The sequence below is a fragment of the Lycorma delicatula genome, chromosome 7 (genome assembly GCF_047948215.1).
Source record: "Lycorma delicatula isolate Av1 chromosome 7, ASM4794821v1, whole genome shotgun sequence".
Taxonomy (NCBI): domain Eukaryota; kingdom Metazoa; phylum Arthropoda; class Insecta; order Hemiptera; family Fulgoridae; genus Lycorma; species Lycorma delicatula.
The window spans coordinates 58,904,985-58,928,093 of NC_134461.1; the positions used below are offsets into that span (position 1 = coordinate 58,904,985).

Below are 23,109 nucleotides of genomic sequence, written 5' to 3' on the forward strand. Positions count from 1 at the left end.
ACAAAAAGAGCAATGTTTGTCAGCCATGTTTTTTTATCAGCAATATTGTTTTTTAATTTTTAATAGTTATCTCTTGTTTAAGCAATTAGTATCAAAAGCATTTATACTTTGTTAATTTGTTATGTGTTAATTAAATATTCAGATACACTAATCAAATTAAAAATCTGCTGACTTAAGTTTTTTTTTTTTTGTCTTCAGTCATTTGACTGGTTTGATGCAGCTCTCCAAGATTCCCTATCTAGTGCTAGTCGTTTCATTTCAGTATACCCTCTACATCCTACATCCCTAACAATCTGTTTTACATATTCCAAACGTGGCCTGCCTACATAATTTTTTCCCTCTACCTGTCCTTCCAATATTAAAGCGACTATTCCAGGATGCCTTAGTATGTGGCCTATAAGTCTGTCTCTTCTTTTAACTATATTTTTCCAAATGCTTCTTTCTTCATCTATTTGCCGCAATACCTCTTCATTTGTCACTATATCCACCCATCTGATTTTTAACATTCTCCCATAGCACCACATTTCAAAAGCTTCTAATCTCTTCTTCTCAGATACTCCGATTGTCCAAGTTTTACTTCCATATAAAGCGACACTCCAAACATACACTTTCAAAAATCTTTTCCTGACATTTAAATTAATTTTTGATGTAAACAAATTATATTTCTTACTGAAGGCTCGTTTAGCTTGTGCTATTCGGCATTTTATATCGCTCCTGCTTCGTCCATCTTTAGTAATTCTACTTCCCAAATAACAAAATTCTTCTACCTCCATAATCTTTTCTCCTCCTATTTTCACATTCAGTGGTCCATCTTCAATATTTCTACTACATTTCATTACTTTTGTTTTGTTCTTGTTTATTTTCATGCGATAGTTCTTGCGTAGGACTTCATCTATGCCGTTCATTGTTTCTTCTAAATCCTTTTTATTCTCGGCTAGAATTACTATATCATCAGCAAATCGTAGCATCTTTATCTTTTCACCTTGTACTGTTACTCCGAATCTAAATTGTTCTTTAACATCATTAACTGCTAGTTCTATGTAAAGATTAAAACGTAACGGGGATAGGGAACATCCTTGTCGGACTCCCTTTCTTATTACGGCTTCTTTCTTATGTTCTTCAATTGTTACTGTTGCTGTTCTGACTTAAGTAAAGGGATCAGTTTTTTTTTAATAAATACAAAGAAGTAAAACTTAATTGTATTTTCTAAGAAGAAAATACAATTATTGCTAAAATATATATATATTTTTTTCTCTCTCTTTACTATTATTTTCATACTGGGAATTTTTTCTCATAGTTTATCTTCTTCCTTTCATGCAAATTCTGTTACAATTCCTTTGCTTTCACGTGTAGATTGATTTTGTTTAACATAATTTTTTGCATTACAGATAATTTTGCTCCTGAAATTATCTGTGTAATTTATCATTATAGTACTTTTATATTGGCCAAACAGGTAGGTTTTTCATAATATATATATATATATATATAGTCATACTATTCAACAATAAACTATATACACAAATTTAAAGATCTTAAACAGCCCAAAAATGGTAATATCTTACTAAATATTAAAATATTTTAAAATACGTAAACCAAGCCAAGAATTTTTAAATACATTATCTATAGCCTAACAATATCCTAAGCAACTAGAAGCAATTTAGATCCAATATCCTCCTTTAGTCCATGACATGAAAAGAAACAAAAACTTCCTCTTCCTTGAACCAAATTTAATGCATTTCCTTCATTTACACTACTAATTAGAATTATAGCATTATAATAATGCTATTATTAATATAATACCGTTATAGCAATTTAGAAAAAAAAGTGTATTAGAATAAAAGAATACTGAAAATGCTTTACTTCTTCTTCTTGATTAATACTTTACTTCTTCTTCTTCTTCTAAGATTAATTATTTCATAGTATTTAAGTTTATTTTCATCTATTTAGAACCGTTGTTTTTTTTCATATATAAAATTAGGGTAATGTTAGGGGTAGCTTTATCTTTTGGTTTTGTAGCTTTAGATTATTAGTTTTTTAGTTTATTTTCATCTATTTAGAACCATTGTTTTTTTTTATATATATAAAATTAGGGTAATGTTAGGGGTAGCTTTATCTTTTGGTTTTGTAGCTTTAGATTATTAGTTTTTAAGTTTATTTTCATCTATTTAGAACCATTGTTTTTTTTTCATATATAAAATTAGGGTAATGTTAGGGGTAGCTTTATCTTTTGGTTTTGTAGCTTTAGATTATTAGTTTTTAAGTTTATTTTCATCTATTTAGAACCGTTGTTTTTTTTTTTCATATATAAAATTAGGGTAATGTTAGGGGTAGCTTTATCTTTTGGTTTTGTAGCTTTAGATTATTAGTTTTTTAGTTTATTTTCATCTATTTAGAACCATTGTTTTTTTTTATATATATAAAATTAGGGTAATGTTAGGGGTAGCTTTATCTTTTGGTTTTGTAGCTTTAGATTATTAGTTTTTAAGTTTATTTTCATCTATTTAGAACCATTGTTTTTTTTTCATATATAAAATTAGGGTAATGTTAGGGGTAGCTTTATCTTTTGGTTTTGTAGCTTTAGATTATTAGGTTTTAAGTTTATTTTCATCTATTTAGAACCATTGTTTTTTTTCATTGTTATGTTTGTCTGAAGTTTGTGATCCACATGGCTATCTTGACTCTGTCCTAAAGTCACTCTGAATAATTCTGTCGGTGAACAATTGAACCATCTTCTTAAATCTGACTCCCAAGATTATTTTCTTCTTCCAATACCGCTTCTACTGTCTATTTTACTGCATAATATAAATTGAAAAATAGAGTATTTCTCAATATTTCTGTTTATTAAAAGCTTATTAAATTTAAATATAATACTCAAGCTTCCTTTGAGGAATGGTATTGGGTAGCTCTCTATTTTGGCCAACTACTGACAATGTTTAACATTTTTTTCTAGCATCCATCCCTATCTTTTCCTGTCAGAACTTTTCAAGTCTCTCATATGGTTTTTTCTCTGATATGGTTTATGTTGTTACTACACTTTTTTGTTTTGGAGCTTCTTCTTCATAGAAAATCTTCCTTTTTAAGATTTATTTTAATTTTTTCTTGATTAATTCAGAAAACTTCTTGAACTAATAGATTCAGAGAGTTGTCTTGTCAGGAAGACTCAAGGTTTTAATTAATAAAAAGTTTCTATAAGATTTTTTATTAATTTTTTTTAATTCTATTCAGTTAATTAAATATTTAATTATTTATTTATTAATCAGGAAAGAATTCATGCTAAAATATCTTAATTCAGTTATTTTAATAAAGATAGTAATAAGTGATGTAACAAATGTTATCCAATGTTATCTTTGATCTTAATTTAAAACAGATTAATGTTTATATTTAATTTCTGAAATTCATATTAAGTTATTAATTTATAAAAATAAATGTGATAATATAAAATTCACTGTTAGATTAACAGACTATTTATTTTGATTTTGGAAATTCATTATTTTTATTAAACATTATTATTATTCTGAAAATGTATGCTTTAATTTATGGACATTAAACATAATGAACGTGTAACCGTTCATTTGAAATCATTTGTACTAGATAACAGTATTATTTTAATTGTAGATTTATTATTTATTATTATTATTAATAATAGATTTTTAAAATTATTTTTTATATCTTATGTTTGTAGTATAAAAAAAACAACACAAAAACAGATTAAAAAGTAATGGTGTTTTTAATTTCAGCATTATAGAGATGTTCTAAAGCTTTTACAAACAATACAAAATAGTACAATGTCAAAAGATGATGATTATCCTGCTATATCTAGAGTGGTTCAGGAATTTCAGGTAATTCTAAATAAATTTAAGTCATCTTCTGAACGTTAATAATTATCAAGTGTATGAATACTTACCATTTTATAATCAGTCTTTCTAACACTAATATAAATTACTACCAATAGTTATGAGTAATGCCATAAAGGCATATATGTATAAGATTTTCCCACACTGCTAAATAATTTTGAAAAATTCTGGTAACTTTTATCTTAAAACATTAACAACCTTAGAACTATCACCCATGAGATAACAAATGTTCTATGCAGATGAACAGCCAAATATTATTTTGTGTGACACATTATATTACTTAACCTGTCTGTCTATCACACAGAAAACTGAAACATCAGATTTAATATGCAAGTGTTAAGTGTACTTTAAGTCAAAATTGGATATCAATATTTAATGAATAATAAATAAATATTTAAGTAGAAGAATAAGAACAAACAATTAAAAATAATTATGTTATAATTATTTTAAATAATCATGAGTATTAAAAATTTTTCTTGTGTGAAAAATTATATTTTTGTCATTTCCTTGTACTTACAATTTTCATTTAGAAAAGTTCATTATTTAAATTTGAGTTTTAAGTCTTTTCTATATGCTTTAAGTTTTAGCACACTGTATTATAATCATACATTTAGATGATAATTATAAAAGTAAAAAAAGTTATAATTATAAAGTTAAATTATAATTATAAAAAAAGGTATAATTATAAATTAAAGCATAAAATTTTTATAAATTTTCTTTTGAAAAATTCTTTTATCAAAAAAAATATATTCGTATTTGAATTGTACTAGAAACTAACTATAGTTATGACATATTATTTTTACTATTATTATTATTATTATTATTATTATTATTATTATTATAAAGTATTAAAATGAATTCATATTTGTTGCTTTACGCTTTCAATAGTTACCCTACTTAAGTAGAAGAGGTATATAATGGATTATTATTTCTTGACAGAAAGAAGGTTTCATATACTAATTTTCTGCTTTACACTATCTGTTCCAGTATTTCTTATGGTTGTAGTGTACATGAAGCTATTGAAGTGCAAGGGCACTAATCATAGTTGCTTTATTTGAGAGTAATGATGTTTATTATGTTGCTAGTTCGTATGTTGAATAAAGGTCTCACTTGTCGTACTGAATATCATCTTTGTTTCAGCTTGCTTGTTTAATATCAACTAGACATGCTGATACGTAACAGTTAGTGAAGAAGCAACTACTTTATTCCTAACTTTCCATTGTAAGCATGGCAGGGATAAAAATATTCCAAGCTTTCTTATATTTATGGTTCATTAAAAAAAAAACATATATCAAGACATACAAGTCAGTGATACTACTTTCTTTGATTTACCAAATGACATATCACAATTTCTTTGGCCTCATTAGCCTTACATGATGTTTTTCGTTATGTGAAGAAAGTATCAGGAAACTGTTTACTCCTCACTTTTATTTAATAACCCTAATAAGGGAGACTGCAACTCTATAGAATAACAAGTATTTATATGCAATTTTTTTTAAAATGATATGTGTCTCATGTCAGTTTACTTACAACCACGTAGTTTATGGCACCTAAGAGATATCTCAATTGAAATTTTGTATTTCTTCATTTTAATATAATTATTAAAAATCACTCTACAGAAAGTTATTTGAACCTCTCTTAAAAAATATAATTAAATATGATAAATAAACGATTCTGTTGCAGAATTATATTTAGTTTGTTTAAAAGCAACAGGCTGACATATAATTACACTTTATTTTGATAGATAAACTTTGTAACATGAAAAATGCAAAACCATAATTACTTTTTTCTGAACATGGATAAACACAATTTTGTTGCCTAGTGGCAAAAAAACCAATATTTCTAAAAGAAAACAAAATAATACTAGTATTAATAAAAAATTAATGATATTTCAGAATGGAGGGCAGTTTTTTTTACTTTTATTAGCTATTGTTTTCCAGTTTTTCCTTGTCTTGGGTTGGAGGGTTTGGCAAGATTTTTAAACTGGATGCCTTTCCAGATACTAACCTATTTGAAAATAATGTGGTTTGGAAATATGAGGTGTGGATATTAAATAACGAGACTAATGTTGCTGCAGAAGAACTGCACATGCACCAAATTTGTACAACCGACAGCTGTGTAGCGTGAAGCCTTCTTTTTCGATTGTTGCCACTCCAGTTTCTGTAGGCATATTAGTCTGGTTGTGGCCTTCATTTGGATAACATCTGTTTTTTTTTTATTTTGCCAAAAAAATAATAAGTGTTTTATTAGAGCAAAGAATTGTCATGAAGTTTCATATGAATCTTGGAAAAACTGCTACTGAAACTTATCTTTTATTAAAAAAAGTATATGGAAATGAATGGCTGAAAAGACAATGAAGATGATCAAAATTCAAAGTGATAATGATTATTTTTTCAATATTCATGGGATTGTGTACCTTCACTAGATTTCTGAAGGTCAAACTATTAATCAACACTGTACCTTGAGGTCGTTGCTCAACTCTGTAAAAAAATAAGAAAAAACTACCCGAACAGTGGAAGAGCAAGTCTTGGGTTCTTCATCAGGACAACGCACCAGTTCACATTGCATTGTCTGTCAAGATTTTTCTAGCCAAGTATAAGATCCCAGTGTTAGACCATCCTCCGCCTTATTCATCTGACCTGGCACCATATGACTTATCTGTTCCCCAAGGTCAAATATGCATTAAAAGGAACAAGATTTCAGATTGTTGAAGCAGTGAAAGAAAAAGCAGCACGTGTCATAAAAGAACTCACAGAAGAAGACTTCCAGCACTGTTTCGAACAATGGAAAATTTGCATGGAGCATGGTAGGGATAGAGGAGGAGTGTATATAAAAGGGGATAATAACTAAATATGTATAAACTTAAAATAAAATATTTTATAGCATTAGTCTCGTTATTTAATGGCCACACCTCAGATATGGTGAGTGAAAGATTACATCCCTCTTCCTTCACCATGATGGATTTAAACTCATTTTTTTATGAAAAATAATGCTACTCTACTTTTCCACAGAAATATCACTAAAGGGAATAATATATAATGTTACAGAATATGAATTTATTGATTTCAGTCTAAAGTAAATTAGTATAATTTCATAATTAGTATAAATTGGTATAATCTTTATTTTGTCTTTTCAGACCACATACAGAGATGTAACAGTTGAATCAGGATTAATGGAACCAGAAGGGGAAGGTAGACCTTTGTTATCGCTGCAAGATCTTGAAAGTAGACTTGTCTTTACGAGGTGTAAGGTAATATTAAAAATAAATTATATTTATCAAATTTTATAGTGTTTTAATTCTACATAAAATTATTTTTCATATATAAATCATTTTCATTATCAGTTTTGTTATTTTTATTTAAACTGCTACGATGAATTTCAAATTAATCAACTTTAAAAATGAAAACTAAGACATTCTATAAATACAACATTTTTAATAACTTAGTCAAAATATTTTCATTTGGCTATGATTTCTTACTGTTCTCATTCTGTCTCAACTAATGTTATTTCTGGTATTTTTTTATTATTTAAGCATATAGAATTTTGTCAAAATGTAGGTTAGATTTTGAACTGTGTTGATTTGAATAGGGCTAAAGACACATACACCACACAATAGTGATAGAATAAATAAAAAAAAAAAAAAAAAAGATTAAATCCAACACATTTTTATAACCACATTTTAAAGTACTAATCTGCTTAATTAAAAATACTATCAACGATAGCATCACCTAATACAAGGGTGCAAACAACAGCACCGATTATTGAACATGTTATTTAATCATAATAACTTCATTAAAACATTTTAAATGTTTAGTATACTCCAGGTATCTGTAGTTATTTATATTTTTAGCACATTAACCTAATTATTAATTATCTTTATTTAAATGTTATCTACATATATAAAAATGAATGTTTGTTTGTGTGTATGTCTCTTATGCCTTCCTAAACCATTCATCCGATAGTGATGAAACTTTGGGGAATGGTTGGATGCATGCCAGGGAAGGTTTCTGAGTTAGTAAAATACGAAAAAATGGACCCGCTAGGTGGCGCTTGGGTTGAGATATTTCCAAAACTTGTATTTATGGTCCGATTTAGTTCATACTCAGAATATGTATTAGTTACGTGAAAAGAAATATTTTTGCAGAAAATGGACCCGCTAGATGGTGCTGGATTTACGCACAGGAAAATGGGATATGGGGAAATGGAGAAAGGGAAAAAGAGGAAAAGAAGGGACATGGAAACTGGGAAAGGGGAAAAGGGGCAAATGGAAGTGGAAATTGGAAAAGAAATAGTGAACAGAGAAATAGGGAAATAGGAAAAAAGGGAAATATGGTAAGAGTGAAAGGTTAAATTTAGTGAATTCTGTGATGTTCAGTTTTTTAATGTTTTATCAAACTTTCAATTATGTTCATTTATATATATATATATATATATATATATATATATATATCTCAAATCTATCAATAGCGAAGCATTGCCAGGTCTACTAGTTGTATTATATATTCAGTTCATTCAAATATGATGATATATTTACAAACATGTATTAGTATAATGCAGCAATTACATTATAAGTTACTTTATGGTAATTAATATTAGTATAAGGGTGGTATAAAGAGGACGGGTAGTACAAAGGTGAATATTAGTCTGAATTGTGTGTTTTTAAGAAAACTGTACTATACTATTGATTGATTACTGACTAAATGTTTTTTTTTTAATTATTATTTTTTATAATATATTCATTTTATTAGTACTTCAAGTTGGTATAGTAGTAGTCAAGCTTTCCCATGCAGATTTTGTATATGAAAGAATGTGTAATATTGAAGCTTGTATTTACCTTTAATGCTATCAATTCCTTGACTTTCTCCCAACCTCCATTTGTTATTTGCTCTAATTTGAGTCAAACTTATCTGCCAGTACAAAATAAAACACACATAATCCCCCATGGAATACTTATGTTGTCGGGAGTGTCATAGGCTATATAAAAATGTATATATATATATATATATATATATATATATATATATACGTATGTATATTTATAAAAATATATGTAGTAGCGAAGATTTGTCGGTTGAAGCATAAACTTTAATGAATTGAATTAATAATGAACTGTGAACTATGAGCCTCTGTTGCTGTGTTAGCTGGGTTTGAATTGAATGATTCAAATCAATTAAATGAATAAAATTACAAAAATAATAGAATTAAATTTAATTTAAATAAAATAAAATAGTATTAAATAAATTAAAAAAATATCTGTTTAATAATAATGGGTTTTCCATGGGAACTGCGTGTGAAGCTAGAGTGATGATCGAGTACTCATGCAAGGCTTTTTTCTTTCTTTTTCTGTTTAGCCTCCGTAACCACTGTAAGGTATTACGTCAGAGCTTGAATGAGGATGATATATATGAATGTAAATGCCATATAGTCTTGTACAGTCTCAGGTCGACCATTCCTGAGATAAGTGGTTAATTAAAACCCATCCACCAAAGAACACTGGATCCATGATCTAGTATTCTAATCCACATAAAAGTAACTGTCTTTACTAGGATTTGAACCTTAGAACTCTTGACTTTGAAAACAGCTGATTTGCAATGACAAGTTAACCACTAAACCAGCCCAGTGGGCTAAACCTCATGTGAGGCTGATCAATCATCACCATAAACTGGTGACAAACAGAGTACTCCTGGAGTGCTGTTTTGAGAGGTGCAATGGGATGCTCTTATAATGTCTCTGCAAACAATCGTCCAATTTTCAAAATTCCAGTGAGGTATATGCTAGTTAAAACAAAATCATGATGGAACCAAACTGTAACAAAAGAGCAGTGTTTGTCAACAATTTTTTTTTTGGGAGTCGTGTTTTTTAATTTTTAATATTTATTTCTTGTTTGTAGGTTTTATATTTTAGTTATTTCTTTAAAATTTTAATTTTATTTTTTTTTAAGTTGGTTGTAACTATTCCAAATACTTATTGGAAAACTTTTGAGTAAAAGGAATAGTGTACTCCATATGTAAAAGGTAGAGGACAAGGATTCATATGTTTTTTGATGGGTTATAATTTTGATTTTCAAATGCTTCTTAATTTTTGCATGACTCTCCAAAAACGAGTGTAATGTTTTTAGGGTTTATGTATGTATGTTTGTTCCACCTTAGCAACTAATCAGCTGAACTGATTTAGATGAATGACCCCGCATTGGAATCTTTATGTTTCCAGGAGTTTTATAGGCTATATAAATATGTATGTTTAATTGTAACTAAAAGGCCACAAAATATCATATATAGAATTCTAAATGGATAACCGATAGTATTTTCAGTATCGATTTATTTGTGTAAAAAATAATTATGTTTTAAGATCTGCTATGATATTGAATGAATGAATTACGGTAGTAAATCTACTCAATTAATTTTATAATTATTATTACTATTGTTATTTATTGCTTATAAACATTTAACAAAAAAATCTTATAATTTTTTGATGGGCAGTATGTTTGATCATGTAAATATGTTCTTTCTTCTTGCCCTTATTTGTTGGTGTTGCTTCTTCTTACTTTTTTTGAACTCATCATCCCCCCTCCCTGGAGCCAAACCCGTATCTAAGCATAAACACAGTTCCAGGGGATGCCATTGCCTCAATCTACCTTGTCAAGAACCACAGTACCTCTAGAGAGCCAGGACTCGGTCTTTAAGTTATCCACCATGCCTCTAATGAGGGGATCCCTTTGGGATCCCCCCACCAGGACTCAGTCTTTATGCCACGCCTCAAGTGAGGAACTCCAAAGGGATTCCCCACCGGGACTACACTTTTAATTTTCCTCCCAATATGAAGTTCAAGGTAAATCCCAGGGGAGTCCCTGGCCAGTCATCGGCAGTGGGACACCTACGCAGCTCATCCCTCCTGGACGGGCTGTTCCAACGCAGGTATTCTCCAAAGCACAGGCAACAGATCTCATTTGCTGAAGGTGGCCCTGCAGCCAGGTCCCCCCCAAAGAGTGACCCCAAATATTACACAAGGTACACTTGGCCTGTTGGACAATCCGCTCGAAGATGTCCTGTAACTCCACAGTTGAATTGAATTAATGAACTGTGAGCCTCTATCACTGGGTTTGAACTGAATGATTCAAATCAATTCAGTGAGTAATATTACAAAAATAATAGAATTATATTTACGTTAAATAAAATAATAATAAATAAATTAAAAAAATTTCTGTTTAATAACATTGGGTTTCCCTTGGGACTGTGTTTGAGTAATGAGGTGGCACAAGCACCTCATGTGAGGCTAAATCAAACGTCTCCATCAACTGGTAATAAACGGAGTGCCTTTGGGATACTATTTTGAGAGGTGCAATGGAATGCTCTTATAATATCTCTGTAAATTCAAACGGAGTAAATTTGTTAGTTCATTAAAGGCTAGCATTTGCATACACCAGGTACATTCTCGAGCTAACCAATCACGGTTTTTCGGAAATGTTGTTATATCTTCGCAACCGATATTTCGATTTTCAAAATTCAAACGGAGTATTGGCTAGTGTAATATAAATTCACGATAGAACCAAACCAGAAACCCACCGGGTTGGTCTAGTGATGATCGCGTCTTCCCAAATCAGCTGATTTGGAAGTCGAGAGTTCCAGCATTCAAGTTCTAGTAAAGGAAGTTTCTTTTATTCGGACTTGAATACTTGATTGTGGATACCGGTGATCTTTGGTGGTTGGGTTTCAATTAACCACACATCTCAGGAATGGTCGAACTGAGAATGTACAAGATTACACTTCATTTACACTCATACATATCACCCTCATTCATCTGCTGAAGTAATACTTGAACCGTAATTCGCGGAGATTAAACCAGGAAAAAGAAAAAACCAAACAGAACAGAAGTTAACTGATATACTCAGAAATGAATCTTATTTAACGCTGCATAGCATTCGAATGTACTGTTTACAAAGCTACACATATATGTTACTAAAAATTAATGTGAAAACATATTCTTAGATAAAACTATTCATAACTTTAGTGATGACAAAAAAGACGTAATTGAGCAAATTATAATAATTAACTTATACAAATTTAAATGATGTTCTTCGATTTTGTTGCATGGTAGTTCTTATTCAGAACGTACGTACAAGGTCTGTAAATAAATTATTGAGAATGGTTCAGAAAAACTCCTTATTTACAATCCAGTTATACATGGACTCTATCACCTTCAAGATATTTCCTTTGGGAAGCCACGCAACGCTTCAAACGGTTTTCCGACACTTCATGGCAGTGTTGAAACTCAGAAACCGGAATATCCTTTAGATGGTCGGTTACATTTTTTGTATGTTCTCTACTGTTCCAAATGGTGTTCTTTGAGTGTTATTTTAAAGTCGGGAACAGGAAAATGTCCCAGGGACTCAAGTAAGGTTAATAAGGTGTTTGAGGAACTACAGGAATGTTTTTCTTTGCCAAAACTCATTAATTGAGAGTGCAGTATGACAAGGTGCATTGTCATGATGCAGCATCCAGTTAGTTATCTTTGATGGCTGCTCTCACGCGGGCAACTCTTTTCTGCAGTCTTTTAAAAAATTTTCGGTAAACATATTGATTTACAGTCTGTCCTGTGGGGAAAAACTCTTTATGGACATTGCCATTACTGTCAAAGAAAACTTAACATGGTTTTGATTTTTGCTTTTTTGGGGATGTGGTGAGTTTGAAGTGTGCCACTCCTTGCTCTGGCGTAATGTTTCTGGGTCGTACTGAAATATCCAAGATTCATCACCGGTAATAACATTTTTTTTTAGAAAATCAGGATCAGTTTCAATTCTTCCCAGTTGTTTTCTTGTTCAACAATGAGGTTTTTTGGACTAATTTTGTGCAAACTTTTTTCTTGTCCAATATTTTTGTAAAAATTTGATGGACTGATACGGTTCAAATTCAATTGTTCTGCAATCATTCTGTCAGTTAATCGCCCAGGTTGTACCGTATCAAGTCTCTGATTCGCTCATCATTGTTGTCACTTTTTGACGTTAACGGTCTTCCACAGCGTGGATCGTCTGCAACTGATTCCCGGCCATCTGAACCACCTAAAAACTTGGGATCGTGACAGAGCGTCATCTCCATACGCCCTTTTCAATTTTGAAAAAGTTTCAGTAGCATTCTCACAGAGTTTAAAACAAAATTTGATTGCACAACGTTGCTCATAATTAGTATCATTCATTTTTTTAACGCACAACAAAAATTCGTTTCACGAAAAGTTTGTTTACGTCCCACGTGGCAACGATGGACTAAAAATATTAATACGTAATATAAATCAGACGTTCGTACGTTTACCAGTAACTTTACAGTGTTGCCACTTTAGCTGCCAAAGAAAGCTAGTCTCATTACTTTATTACAGACTACGTATGTAAGTTTGTTTGTTCCACCATAGCGGATGAACCGATTTAGATGTATGACCCTGTGTTGGAATCCTTATGTTACTGTGAGTGTTATAGGCTATATATATATATATATATATATATATATATATACATTTAAATAATTAAAAAAAAAAATTATACTACATACAAATACTATTTACAAAATTGTCACCTGAACGCTCTTTAATTATCCTATGTTAGTAATTAACTTCATTATTGAAGAGCAATGTTTGTGAGAAATGATTTTTTTGGTTTTTTGGTAGTTGTGTTTTTTAATTTTTAATATTTATCTCTTGTGTTTATAAATCGATTTAATATTCTTTGAATTATTAAAAAGTCTACTGAATCATTCAATACTGCTTAGTAAGACTGTTTTGAAACCATACTTGATTATTTTTTGTTTGACTTTCTGTTTCCAGTTTTTTGTACTACAACTTTTAAATTTATACCATGTATATTTACAAGATTAATGTGATTATAAAACATACTTTCAAAATTTAAATTTTTGCATTAATCAGTTTTTTAAATTTTGAAGCTATTTTAAATTAATAGTGAGTATTTATAATTAAATTTTATATCAGCGTTGTTTCAGCAATGTCTCTGGCTATTTTCAAATGATTTTCTCAATTTCAGAAATAGCCTCACTATTCCACAACTTCAGTGTTATTTATTCATTAATTTAATGGTTAAAAAATATCGGTTTAAAAGAATTTCTTTCATTGATTTAATTATATCAATTACAGAGAAGTATCTTATCAGTTTATACCAACAATTTTTTTTACTATAAATAATATTTTATTGGTAAAGTTAGAATTCATACATCTGAAAATAAATTAAATTAATACATATATTATTATTAGTATTATTTCTCCTTTAAAATAATTTCTGTCTAATTTTAATAAAATATTTTTGACCACTTTTTTTATCAGAATTGTAAGTTTAATTTTGGATAGAATTTAATTATATTAAAATACTAAAAACTTTTCTAATTCTTTATACTTTTAAATTGTAATTTTATATTGATTTTTTTTATAGCCATTTGTTCTGAGTTCTCCTGGGCGTCAGTGGATTTTTGGTGGGGATCTTAGTCGAGTAGAAGGTCGATCAGTAAGACCATTTTGGGCTCTTTTGTTTACTGATCTACTTTTATTTGCTAAAGTTAGTAGAGATCGTGTTTTGTTTGTAACAGAAGAACCTCTCTCATTATTAACTGTTAGTCAAGCTCTATTCTCTATTCGTAAAAAAGGTAAAAAATTATATTATAAATATTCTTCTTATTAAGTTCTTTAAATTACTCTTAGTAAATAAAAGATTTATTGAATGTTTTATTGTAAATTAAGAATAATTTGTGAGCATTGTAGTTGTATGTTGGTGATTACTAAGTCAGTAGTAATTTATGAATAAGATGCCAGTAAAGAATTGATTTTTCACTATGTTTTTTTCTACTTTTTCACCTATAGTTGTATTTCTTGGTAGTTTGATAATTAATTAATTTCCAAGAAATATAGACCTATAATATGATGCATAGAATTCATTATAATTGATGCATGAAGTCAATGATCAACTAATTTTCCTTGAATAATTTATTGTTTTCTTTTAACTTACAAAATTATCATTGTTATTTGCAATTTTGTCATGAAACAGCTTGAATGTTCATTACCTTAAGTTATAATTAAACATATTACTTTAATAATGGGTAATTAATAAAGTCTTTAGTTTTCAAAATTGATGTAAGTGAATAGTTTTTTATAACAATGTATTTGTATAGCAAAGGATAATGCGTTGGCTCTTTAATCCAGGAACTTTTAGAATGTACTTGAGATCAAATAAAATTAAAAGCCAATTGTTTATCTACCTTGAATGATAATCTCGATCAAACTATCTTAAATGAACACTTATTAATATTGATGAGTTAAAGTTCTATCAGATGTGGCAAGCCAAATCAAATTTTGAACTCTGTAGATATTAAGTGAGTAGTATTTTATATTATACACTATTTATCTCACTGCACACCTCACCCTTTGGTTCTAGTATGATTTGTATTTTTGTAAATAAAAACTTATCACATATAGCTCTTGTAAAAAAAATTATAAGTTCATTGGATGGGTGAAAGATAGATTATTACCTATTTATTTAAATTACTTTACAATCATACAATTGTTTTTTTACAATTTCATATTTATATTAATAATGTAATTAATTATACATTTAAAATTAACACTGTACTGTATAATTATATAGTTATAATTTTATTATACTATTTTTATTATTAATCTTATTTTTATTAGTATTATAAAATAAAATTATCCATAGAAAAGAAATTATTTTCCTAAAAAGGTAAGAGCTTATGTTTAGGGAAGGAGAACAATGATATAAAATTATTTAGGTTATTAGCTAAATTTTAAAAGTAAACATATAAATAAACTTAACTCCATTAAATAATGAAAGAAAAATTAAGAATGAATCAGAACAATAATGAAAAGTAAGAAGAAATAATTAAAGAATCACAGTGTTGTTCCACATCAGTGGTGTTCCATAATTAAATTACATTAAAAATATTGCTCAAATGTTTATTTGTATTTAGCACTTAATAAATAACTTTTTAAAATTAATTTGTTTATTTCACTTCAGCTTTGGAATGGAGGTTGTCAGGTAAGAAATTAAACGTTTTAGGTACAAGATATGAAAAATATCTCTTATCAGTAAAATATTCATTTTCTGTTCAACCACTAATTGGTTAGCCCTCCATCTTTTAATTTTATTATAATTACAGATTTTTTATTTTGACTTAATAAATTGGAGCAATGTACTATTAATATACAGATGTCTAACGGTAAGTACTTTAAAATTTTCACATAATTTCAATGTTGAATAAAACATTTTTAGCATACGAGTATGTCATCCTTACAACCTACTTTAATGATATTTGCATTTTTGAATTCCAATTTTTTTTTTATCATCGGATCCTATAAAGTTAATTTGAGTTTTGTAATGTTAAGTTTTTGTTATTCTGATTACATATTTTAATTTACTTTGATACTTATCTGTAAACACTTTAATAAATAGAATAAAATGTAAGTTCTACATTAAAAAATGATGAACAGTGTCAGATTACTATAGTTATTACATTATGAATAAAGGAGTATTAGAAGAAAGATTAGAGCAGAATGAATCATATAATGTGATATTTCAGACCTTCATGGAGTTCTGCATTAAGGCCACACATGTACAGTATAAAACTACATTGTATATTTATAGTATAATATTTTTTCAGATGTGTTTAATTTACTATTTATTTTTGAAATGTGATATTGTGTGCGCGCACGCATGTGTGTGTGCACGTGCTCATTCTGTATATTTGTGTGCATATGCATTAGTTTTACTCATATAAAATAACTTGTAAGATTCTGTGGTAAGTTCAAAAGTAATACTAAAATAGAGTAGGATTGCAAACTGTGAAAAGATAAATGTTTACTTTTACTCCAAAAAGTATGATTAGTATTTGATGAATTTCATAATATTCATTTATTTATACTGGAATTAACACAATGCTGTTTTTAAGTGACCATTTGTTTATTACAATAATTTCACATTGGTATTATATTTTTTTTTTTTAGCTACTGAATTTCGACTTCTAGTTAGTACAACACCTCCAGGTACAGATAGTCCAGCTCCTGGAGGTTGTGGCCCACTACCTGAATTACCTCTCACCCGTACACCTAGGAAAAGTTCTCGTAGAAGAACAGTTGCCCTTCGTGCCCCTACACCAGAGCTCAAGGCTGTTTGGCAAAATTTAATTCAACGGCAAATGTAAGATAATGTGATGGTGATTATTATTATAATTATTATATATGCGTTTGTATAATGTTAGAAAAAAAAATCATTATAAATTCCACTTTAAATCTAACAAATATTACGATAGAAAATCGTTTAGTCTAGCTCATCTCAATGAAACAGAAAGCTGGAATCTGGTACCTAATTGTAGTTGCTTGAAAAAATCTCATAATATAATCATTAAGGATCTCACAGATTCACATTATTTAGAAGAAAAAAAAATGATTTCTTTAGTCATTGGCAATTCTGATAAGAACATGTAGTGAAAACATGCTTGAACATTTCCCAAAGCCGAAATTATATCTAGCTGAATAAGATCGATGAGAGACTAAAAACACATTTGTAGTCAATTAATGGCATCTTAGATTATTAAACTTAAAGTAATTTAAGAAGTAATTTAATCTGTTTTTTACAGATTACTTCTGCAAATAAAAATCGTTCTTTGACATTTGATTTTTATTTAAATAAATATATTCTCCTCATGTCCCTATTTTTCCTTGCTGTGAGTTTACTAATCCTCTACATCTTATCTTAATACATTACATCTCTTTCAAATTTATACAATATTAATTTTTTCTTTATATCTCTCTTTACATTATCTTTCTTTAGTCTGAACCTTCCTGTTCATCTTTAATTGCAACCATCATTCCTTTTATTTGATTCTCTCATTTTCTGTCTATTTCATTTAACTAAACCAAAATTTCCTTTTATCCTGGACTTTCTTAAATTGCATTTTTTCTTTTTATCTTTATTTTTATTTTCCTTTCCCTTGCTATCATCTTTCAAATCTTTTTAATGTAATTTTCTTGTAATTTTTGTAATTAGTTTAATGGATTAGATAGTAAATCAGTTTTTTTAATTATATTTGTGTCCACCAGACGTTTTCAAGTCATCTGACCTTTTCCCAACATATCCAATTACTATATCACTTGCATATGTTCTTCCTTGGAGAAAAGGCGAAGAAGGACCACTTTTCAGTTAGCACTGTCTGGTATCTTTTTAACTTGACCAAACACTGTTTTTTCTAATCTGATTAATAATTTTTACTCTCTCTTGTGCTACTTTAGTTTTAATATGATTCATTCTTTTTCATGAATAATTATTTTGGGAAATTTAATTTTCATTGACTGCATCTTATGGTATTTCTTTCTGTTGTTAATTTTCAGTCTGCAGACCACAACTGATTATATAATTAATCTTTATATAGCACCTTTTTTACAGTACCTTGCTACCACTCTAGGAAACACTCTACACTTAGGAAACATGTTAGAATCTACCCTCATCTCCTTAGTGAATGATAGGTTATCATTATCCATTTCAAACTCATTTCCTGAGCTCTTGAGCATACTCACTTCTTCCAACTTCGTCCCATATAATTTTGTCAATCTCCTGCCATCTTTTTTTTTTAACGATAACCATCATCTTTCCTTTCACTATTACTAAGGCTCATTCTGTATACCTTAATTTTTTCTCCCTGTACGTTCAATTCCTTGTACACTCTTAACTCATATTCAAACCAATATTGCAATGGTGGCAGTGTCATTCATAAACAACATTGCATTACCCTCTTCCTTTGCCAAATTTTTCTTTATATCCTTCCATACTTTATCCATAATAAGTATGAATAATAAAAGTAATAACAACTTTTCTACTTTCTACCTAACTTCAGTAACTCTTGTACACCATATATGGTGTGTATTATGTATGTAAACCATAACCCAATATCACATTGGAAACTGGATTATAGGCCTCATAGTCCTTTTACTTTCTTCATAGACCTATCATTAATCCCTTTTCTCTACATTTTATTTCTAAATGTTTCAATAATATCTATCTTTAAGATTTTAATACAATTTTTACTTTCTTTATAGACCTATCATTAATCCTTTTTCTCTACATTTTATTTCTAAATGTTTCAATAATATCTATCTTTAAGATTTTAATACAATCAAATTTTATACTAAAACCCTATCTCATTCTAAAATTCATTTCCTTTACAAAAAATACAGAAGTATCTTCTAATTATTCCATTGACTGATTTTTTATTTCAGAAAGTTATAAGGAAGAAAAATTGTAAAATAAATACTTTATGCACATCCATATATCTTCTTATAGAAATATAAAAAAGATAAATTGTATAAAATTACAATTGACAAAATGTAAGCACTTTAAAATAAAAAAAAATAAAAATAGCATTAATTGATATTATTATTTCATAATTTCAAAAAAATTATTAAATGATGTATATAACTTTCAGTAATTACTTACAATTATATTTTGTTTTAAATTACTGTACAACAAAATATGTACAGTATTTGTGTAAACTAAAAGGAAAATATTGTTAAGTTTGAAATGTGTTAATATTCAACTTAATATGTGATTTTATTTTGTATAATAAATAATAATTAGTTTTATGTGATTTTTTTTTTGTACAGAATTTACCTGAATACTGGTCGTGGTGGCACTCCAGCTAGCAGTCCTCTTGACTCACCAGATCCATTGACTGCAGATTCTGTTGCAACGTTGGATTCAATATCACTCAAGCGGCAGGTACTACCTCCCCTCTCCCCTACCTCTGAAGATAAACAGCCTCCCTCCTGAGAAAAGCCCTCACGCCCCAACAGATGCTGCAGTCCTACCCGATTTTAAAATAATGTTTTAAAATATGCTTATTACAAATAAGGTTGAAGATTCCATATAGATTTTATATTACAAACAATTATTATAACAACTAATTAAATATATTTTAATTAGTAATAAACTGCAATGTTATACTTTACATTGATGTTTTATTAATATTAATAATAATGGATTGTTTACAGCTGATGGCACATTTACGAACATAATTTTTAACATTTTATTCAAATAATAAATCAAATTTATTGTCTTCTTTTTTTTCTGTGATTATATCATATAAACTAATTTCATTAAGAAGTACATTGGCTAAACTATTTTCAATAAACTGAAATCTGTCTGATGAAATGTTTGGTAAATTCAGTAGTATTATGCTTCAACAAATTTTCTAAAAATGTTGGCATAGAAGTGGCTGTATTTGAACTGTATTTTTATTTTCTTATGTTATAAACATACCTTTACCTAATACTATACGACTAAAATTTTATTCAATTACCCTGACCTCCTTAAATAATAGAAAGATTCTTTTAGATAAACTTTATTAAAGCCATATGCATACATTTTGTTTTTATTCTGTAATTATAGTGCTCACATAGGCTACAACATGATTACTGACAGAATACTTTTTTTAATATCTAATTTTAATATTAATTTTGTAGATATATATAAGCTTAAACTCTGCTGATATAATTTTATTTTTATTCATCCCTAGAACATGTATAAATGGATACTGACCCAACGTGCAGAAAGGACTTCCCCAATTTCCTTACTTTATCCACAGCAGGAAGTTAAAACAACTTCAAGCCAAGTTTTTAATGCATGGCAATTCTCAAAAGCTTATCAAACTGTTTTTTATTTGTAAAGAATGGATCAGATTTTATTATGGTGTAATTTTTACATACTGTATACACAAGTAATTTTAAACTGCTATAAAAAAAGTCATTAATCAGCTCAACAAAACATGATAACACTTCCAAAAAAAACATTAAAAATTATTACTCACTTTCAAAATTGAATGGAACTTGCACTTCCAGCTGATTTCAGAGATAATTTTAGTGCTTCTTCATCAAAAGAATTACCAGTAGCACTTTAAAACTGGCATTTTGAACAATAATGCTGCAGGTAACTGTATTGAAGGAGTTAATTTTGGAATGAACTTATGGAAATACAAACTTCTAATAATTTTGAAATCAAATTTTATTAAATTCTAATATTAAAAAAAAAGTTTTTATTTTTTATATTAAAATTTATATTTAAAAACAAATTTATATTATATCTAGAAATTAATTTTGTAGAAGCAATGCTGATTAAAAAAAAAATTGTCTAAGGAATTAATTAAACATTTAGACGAAATTATTTCTTACATTTTAGTGCATTTCAATGTTAGTTCCATTTTCTTAAAAATAATTATTTATATGTATATTCATATATCATAAATAAAAATAAATACGATAATATGTCTTAATTTAAAAAAAAAAAAATTATGACTACTAATGCTTAATAATTTATCATACTTCAATAAATGTATCATCTTAAATGATGCATAATTGTCTTAAATTAGTTATTTGTTTCATATATACAGATTTCCTATTTCATTGTATTCATATTTTAATAATAAAAGATTATTTATATATTATTTCATTCATTTACTGATATTAAAGGATGTAAATTTAATTACCACTCCCTAGCTGTCTTCATTCTTTATTAATTTTTGTATTTATTACGGTTATCCTTTTTTTTCAATTAGCATGATTGGAAATAGCTCATATGTTTAACAATTTGTAATATGAAAACTTCAGAATGGTCTAATGAAAACCACTCAAAATGGTCTAGACAGAAGAAGATTGTTAAGTAGTCTTGCATTCAAGTCCTTTCTGCTCTTTGTCAATTAATATGAATTTAATAAATTACATACAATAATTTCTTTGTTATTTATTTTCTTAAGCTCCTGTTATTTTTTCTTTAAACTGGGCTTTATAATTTTATCGTCTACCCTTATTAATATTTCTAACATTGCCCAAACATGCTGCCCAAACAATCTTGTTGAACAAGATTGTGAAACTAACCAATCTGCATATATTTTGAAAAAAAATTTTTGTTAGTGTATTTTTTTTGTTACAACATAGTTTAATCTATGATGAACCTTTTCAGTTACAAATTCCTTACCGTAATATTAATTTCAAATTTTTTTTCTGAAATATGCTGCTTAATTTTGTAGATGAGTTTTGTGTATGACATTTTTCTTTTAATTACAGTGTTATTGAAAATTTACATCTCATTAGAATTACTTCAGTTCAGATTTACTCATTTATGTAGTATATTTATTTACTTTTAATTTCTTTATTAATTTTATTTTTGCCTTTTTTAAAAATAAATTTTCATTACTTATATTATAAATAAGAACATATAAATGTATAAACAAACATTATAATTGTTAGAGATAAATAATTTAAACTAAAATTTAAAGAAACAAAAATAATAATAAATAAAGGTAGTAAACATTTTATATATATATATATATATATAAATGTATTAAAAATCTTGAAAATTTAAATAACCCTTTATATTATTTTTTCATCCTTATTTGATAAGCATATATTATTATGTTATTTGTGATTAATGTTTTTAAAAACAATTGAGCGGTAACTGTTGCGGCGTGAGTGAATTTTAGAGTAAACAAATAATAAATAAATAAAAAATGTAATAATAATAATAATAAATATAATGATACTTAAATATCAATTTCTAAATAATAGTACAAATAATCATTAAATAAAGTGAGATTAATGCTTATTAATTCTATTATCATTTATTATCTATTATTTTTTATTAGATATAATTATAAAGTATATTTTTAGTAATAATATTTAATTTGTATAAACTTATTGTAAGGATGTAAATTAAATTAAATATTTTTCTTATCATTCATATCAGCCATCTATTAATTTAATAATTAAGGTACCTACTGGGAAGTTGGAAAGATATCTTCTGTTATTTATATCTGATTTTTCAATTAAACAGTTTTACATAATACAGTAAGTTGTTAATTTATTGGATATTTATTATAAACATTTTATGAGTTTTTTTTATATTAATGATTAAAACAAAGATTATTTCAATTAAATATAAAATTTATCGTGAATTAATTACAATAATTAAAATTACAAAATACAATATAGCTTTAAGTGTTATAAAACAATTGATAAAATTGATGAAATAACACTTTAACTTTGGTGAAAAATTTTCAATACTAAACAAATACAGAGACATATACTCGACTGAGTATAGTTCATAGTAAACAAGGATGAACTGTATGTAAGCCAGTCTTCAGTAATGGAGATAACACTCTGTTACATAAGAGAAAGAGAGGACCCCATTCTTTTTATCAAACTTTTGTAG

The 23,109-nt window shown here is 27.8% G+C and overlaps 1 protein-coding gene across 1 annotated transcript in view; it reads left to right on the forward strand.

The window, feature by feature from the left end:
- PsGEF (Protostome-specific GEF) overlaps positions 1-23,109 on the forward strand; it is a 239,421-nt gene that overhangs the window by 152,579 nt on the left and 63,733 nt on the right. Inside the window, exons 19-23 of the mRNA XM_075371997.1 lie at positions 3,738-3,839; positions 6,991-7,104; positions 14,278-14,488; positions 16,860-17,052; positions 19,512-19,626. Coding sequence (XP_075228112.1) covers positions 3,738-3,839; positions 6,991-7,104; positions 14,278-14,488; positions 16,860-17,052; positions 19,512-19,626 — 735 coding nt within the window. The remainder of the gene's footprint in view (positions 1-3,737; positions 3,840-6,990; positions 7,105-14,277; positions 14,489-16,859; positions 17,053-19,511; positions 19,627-23,109) is intronic.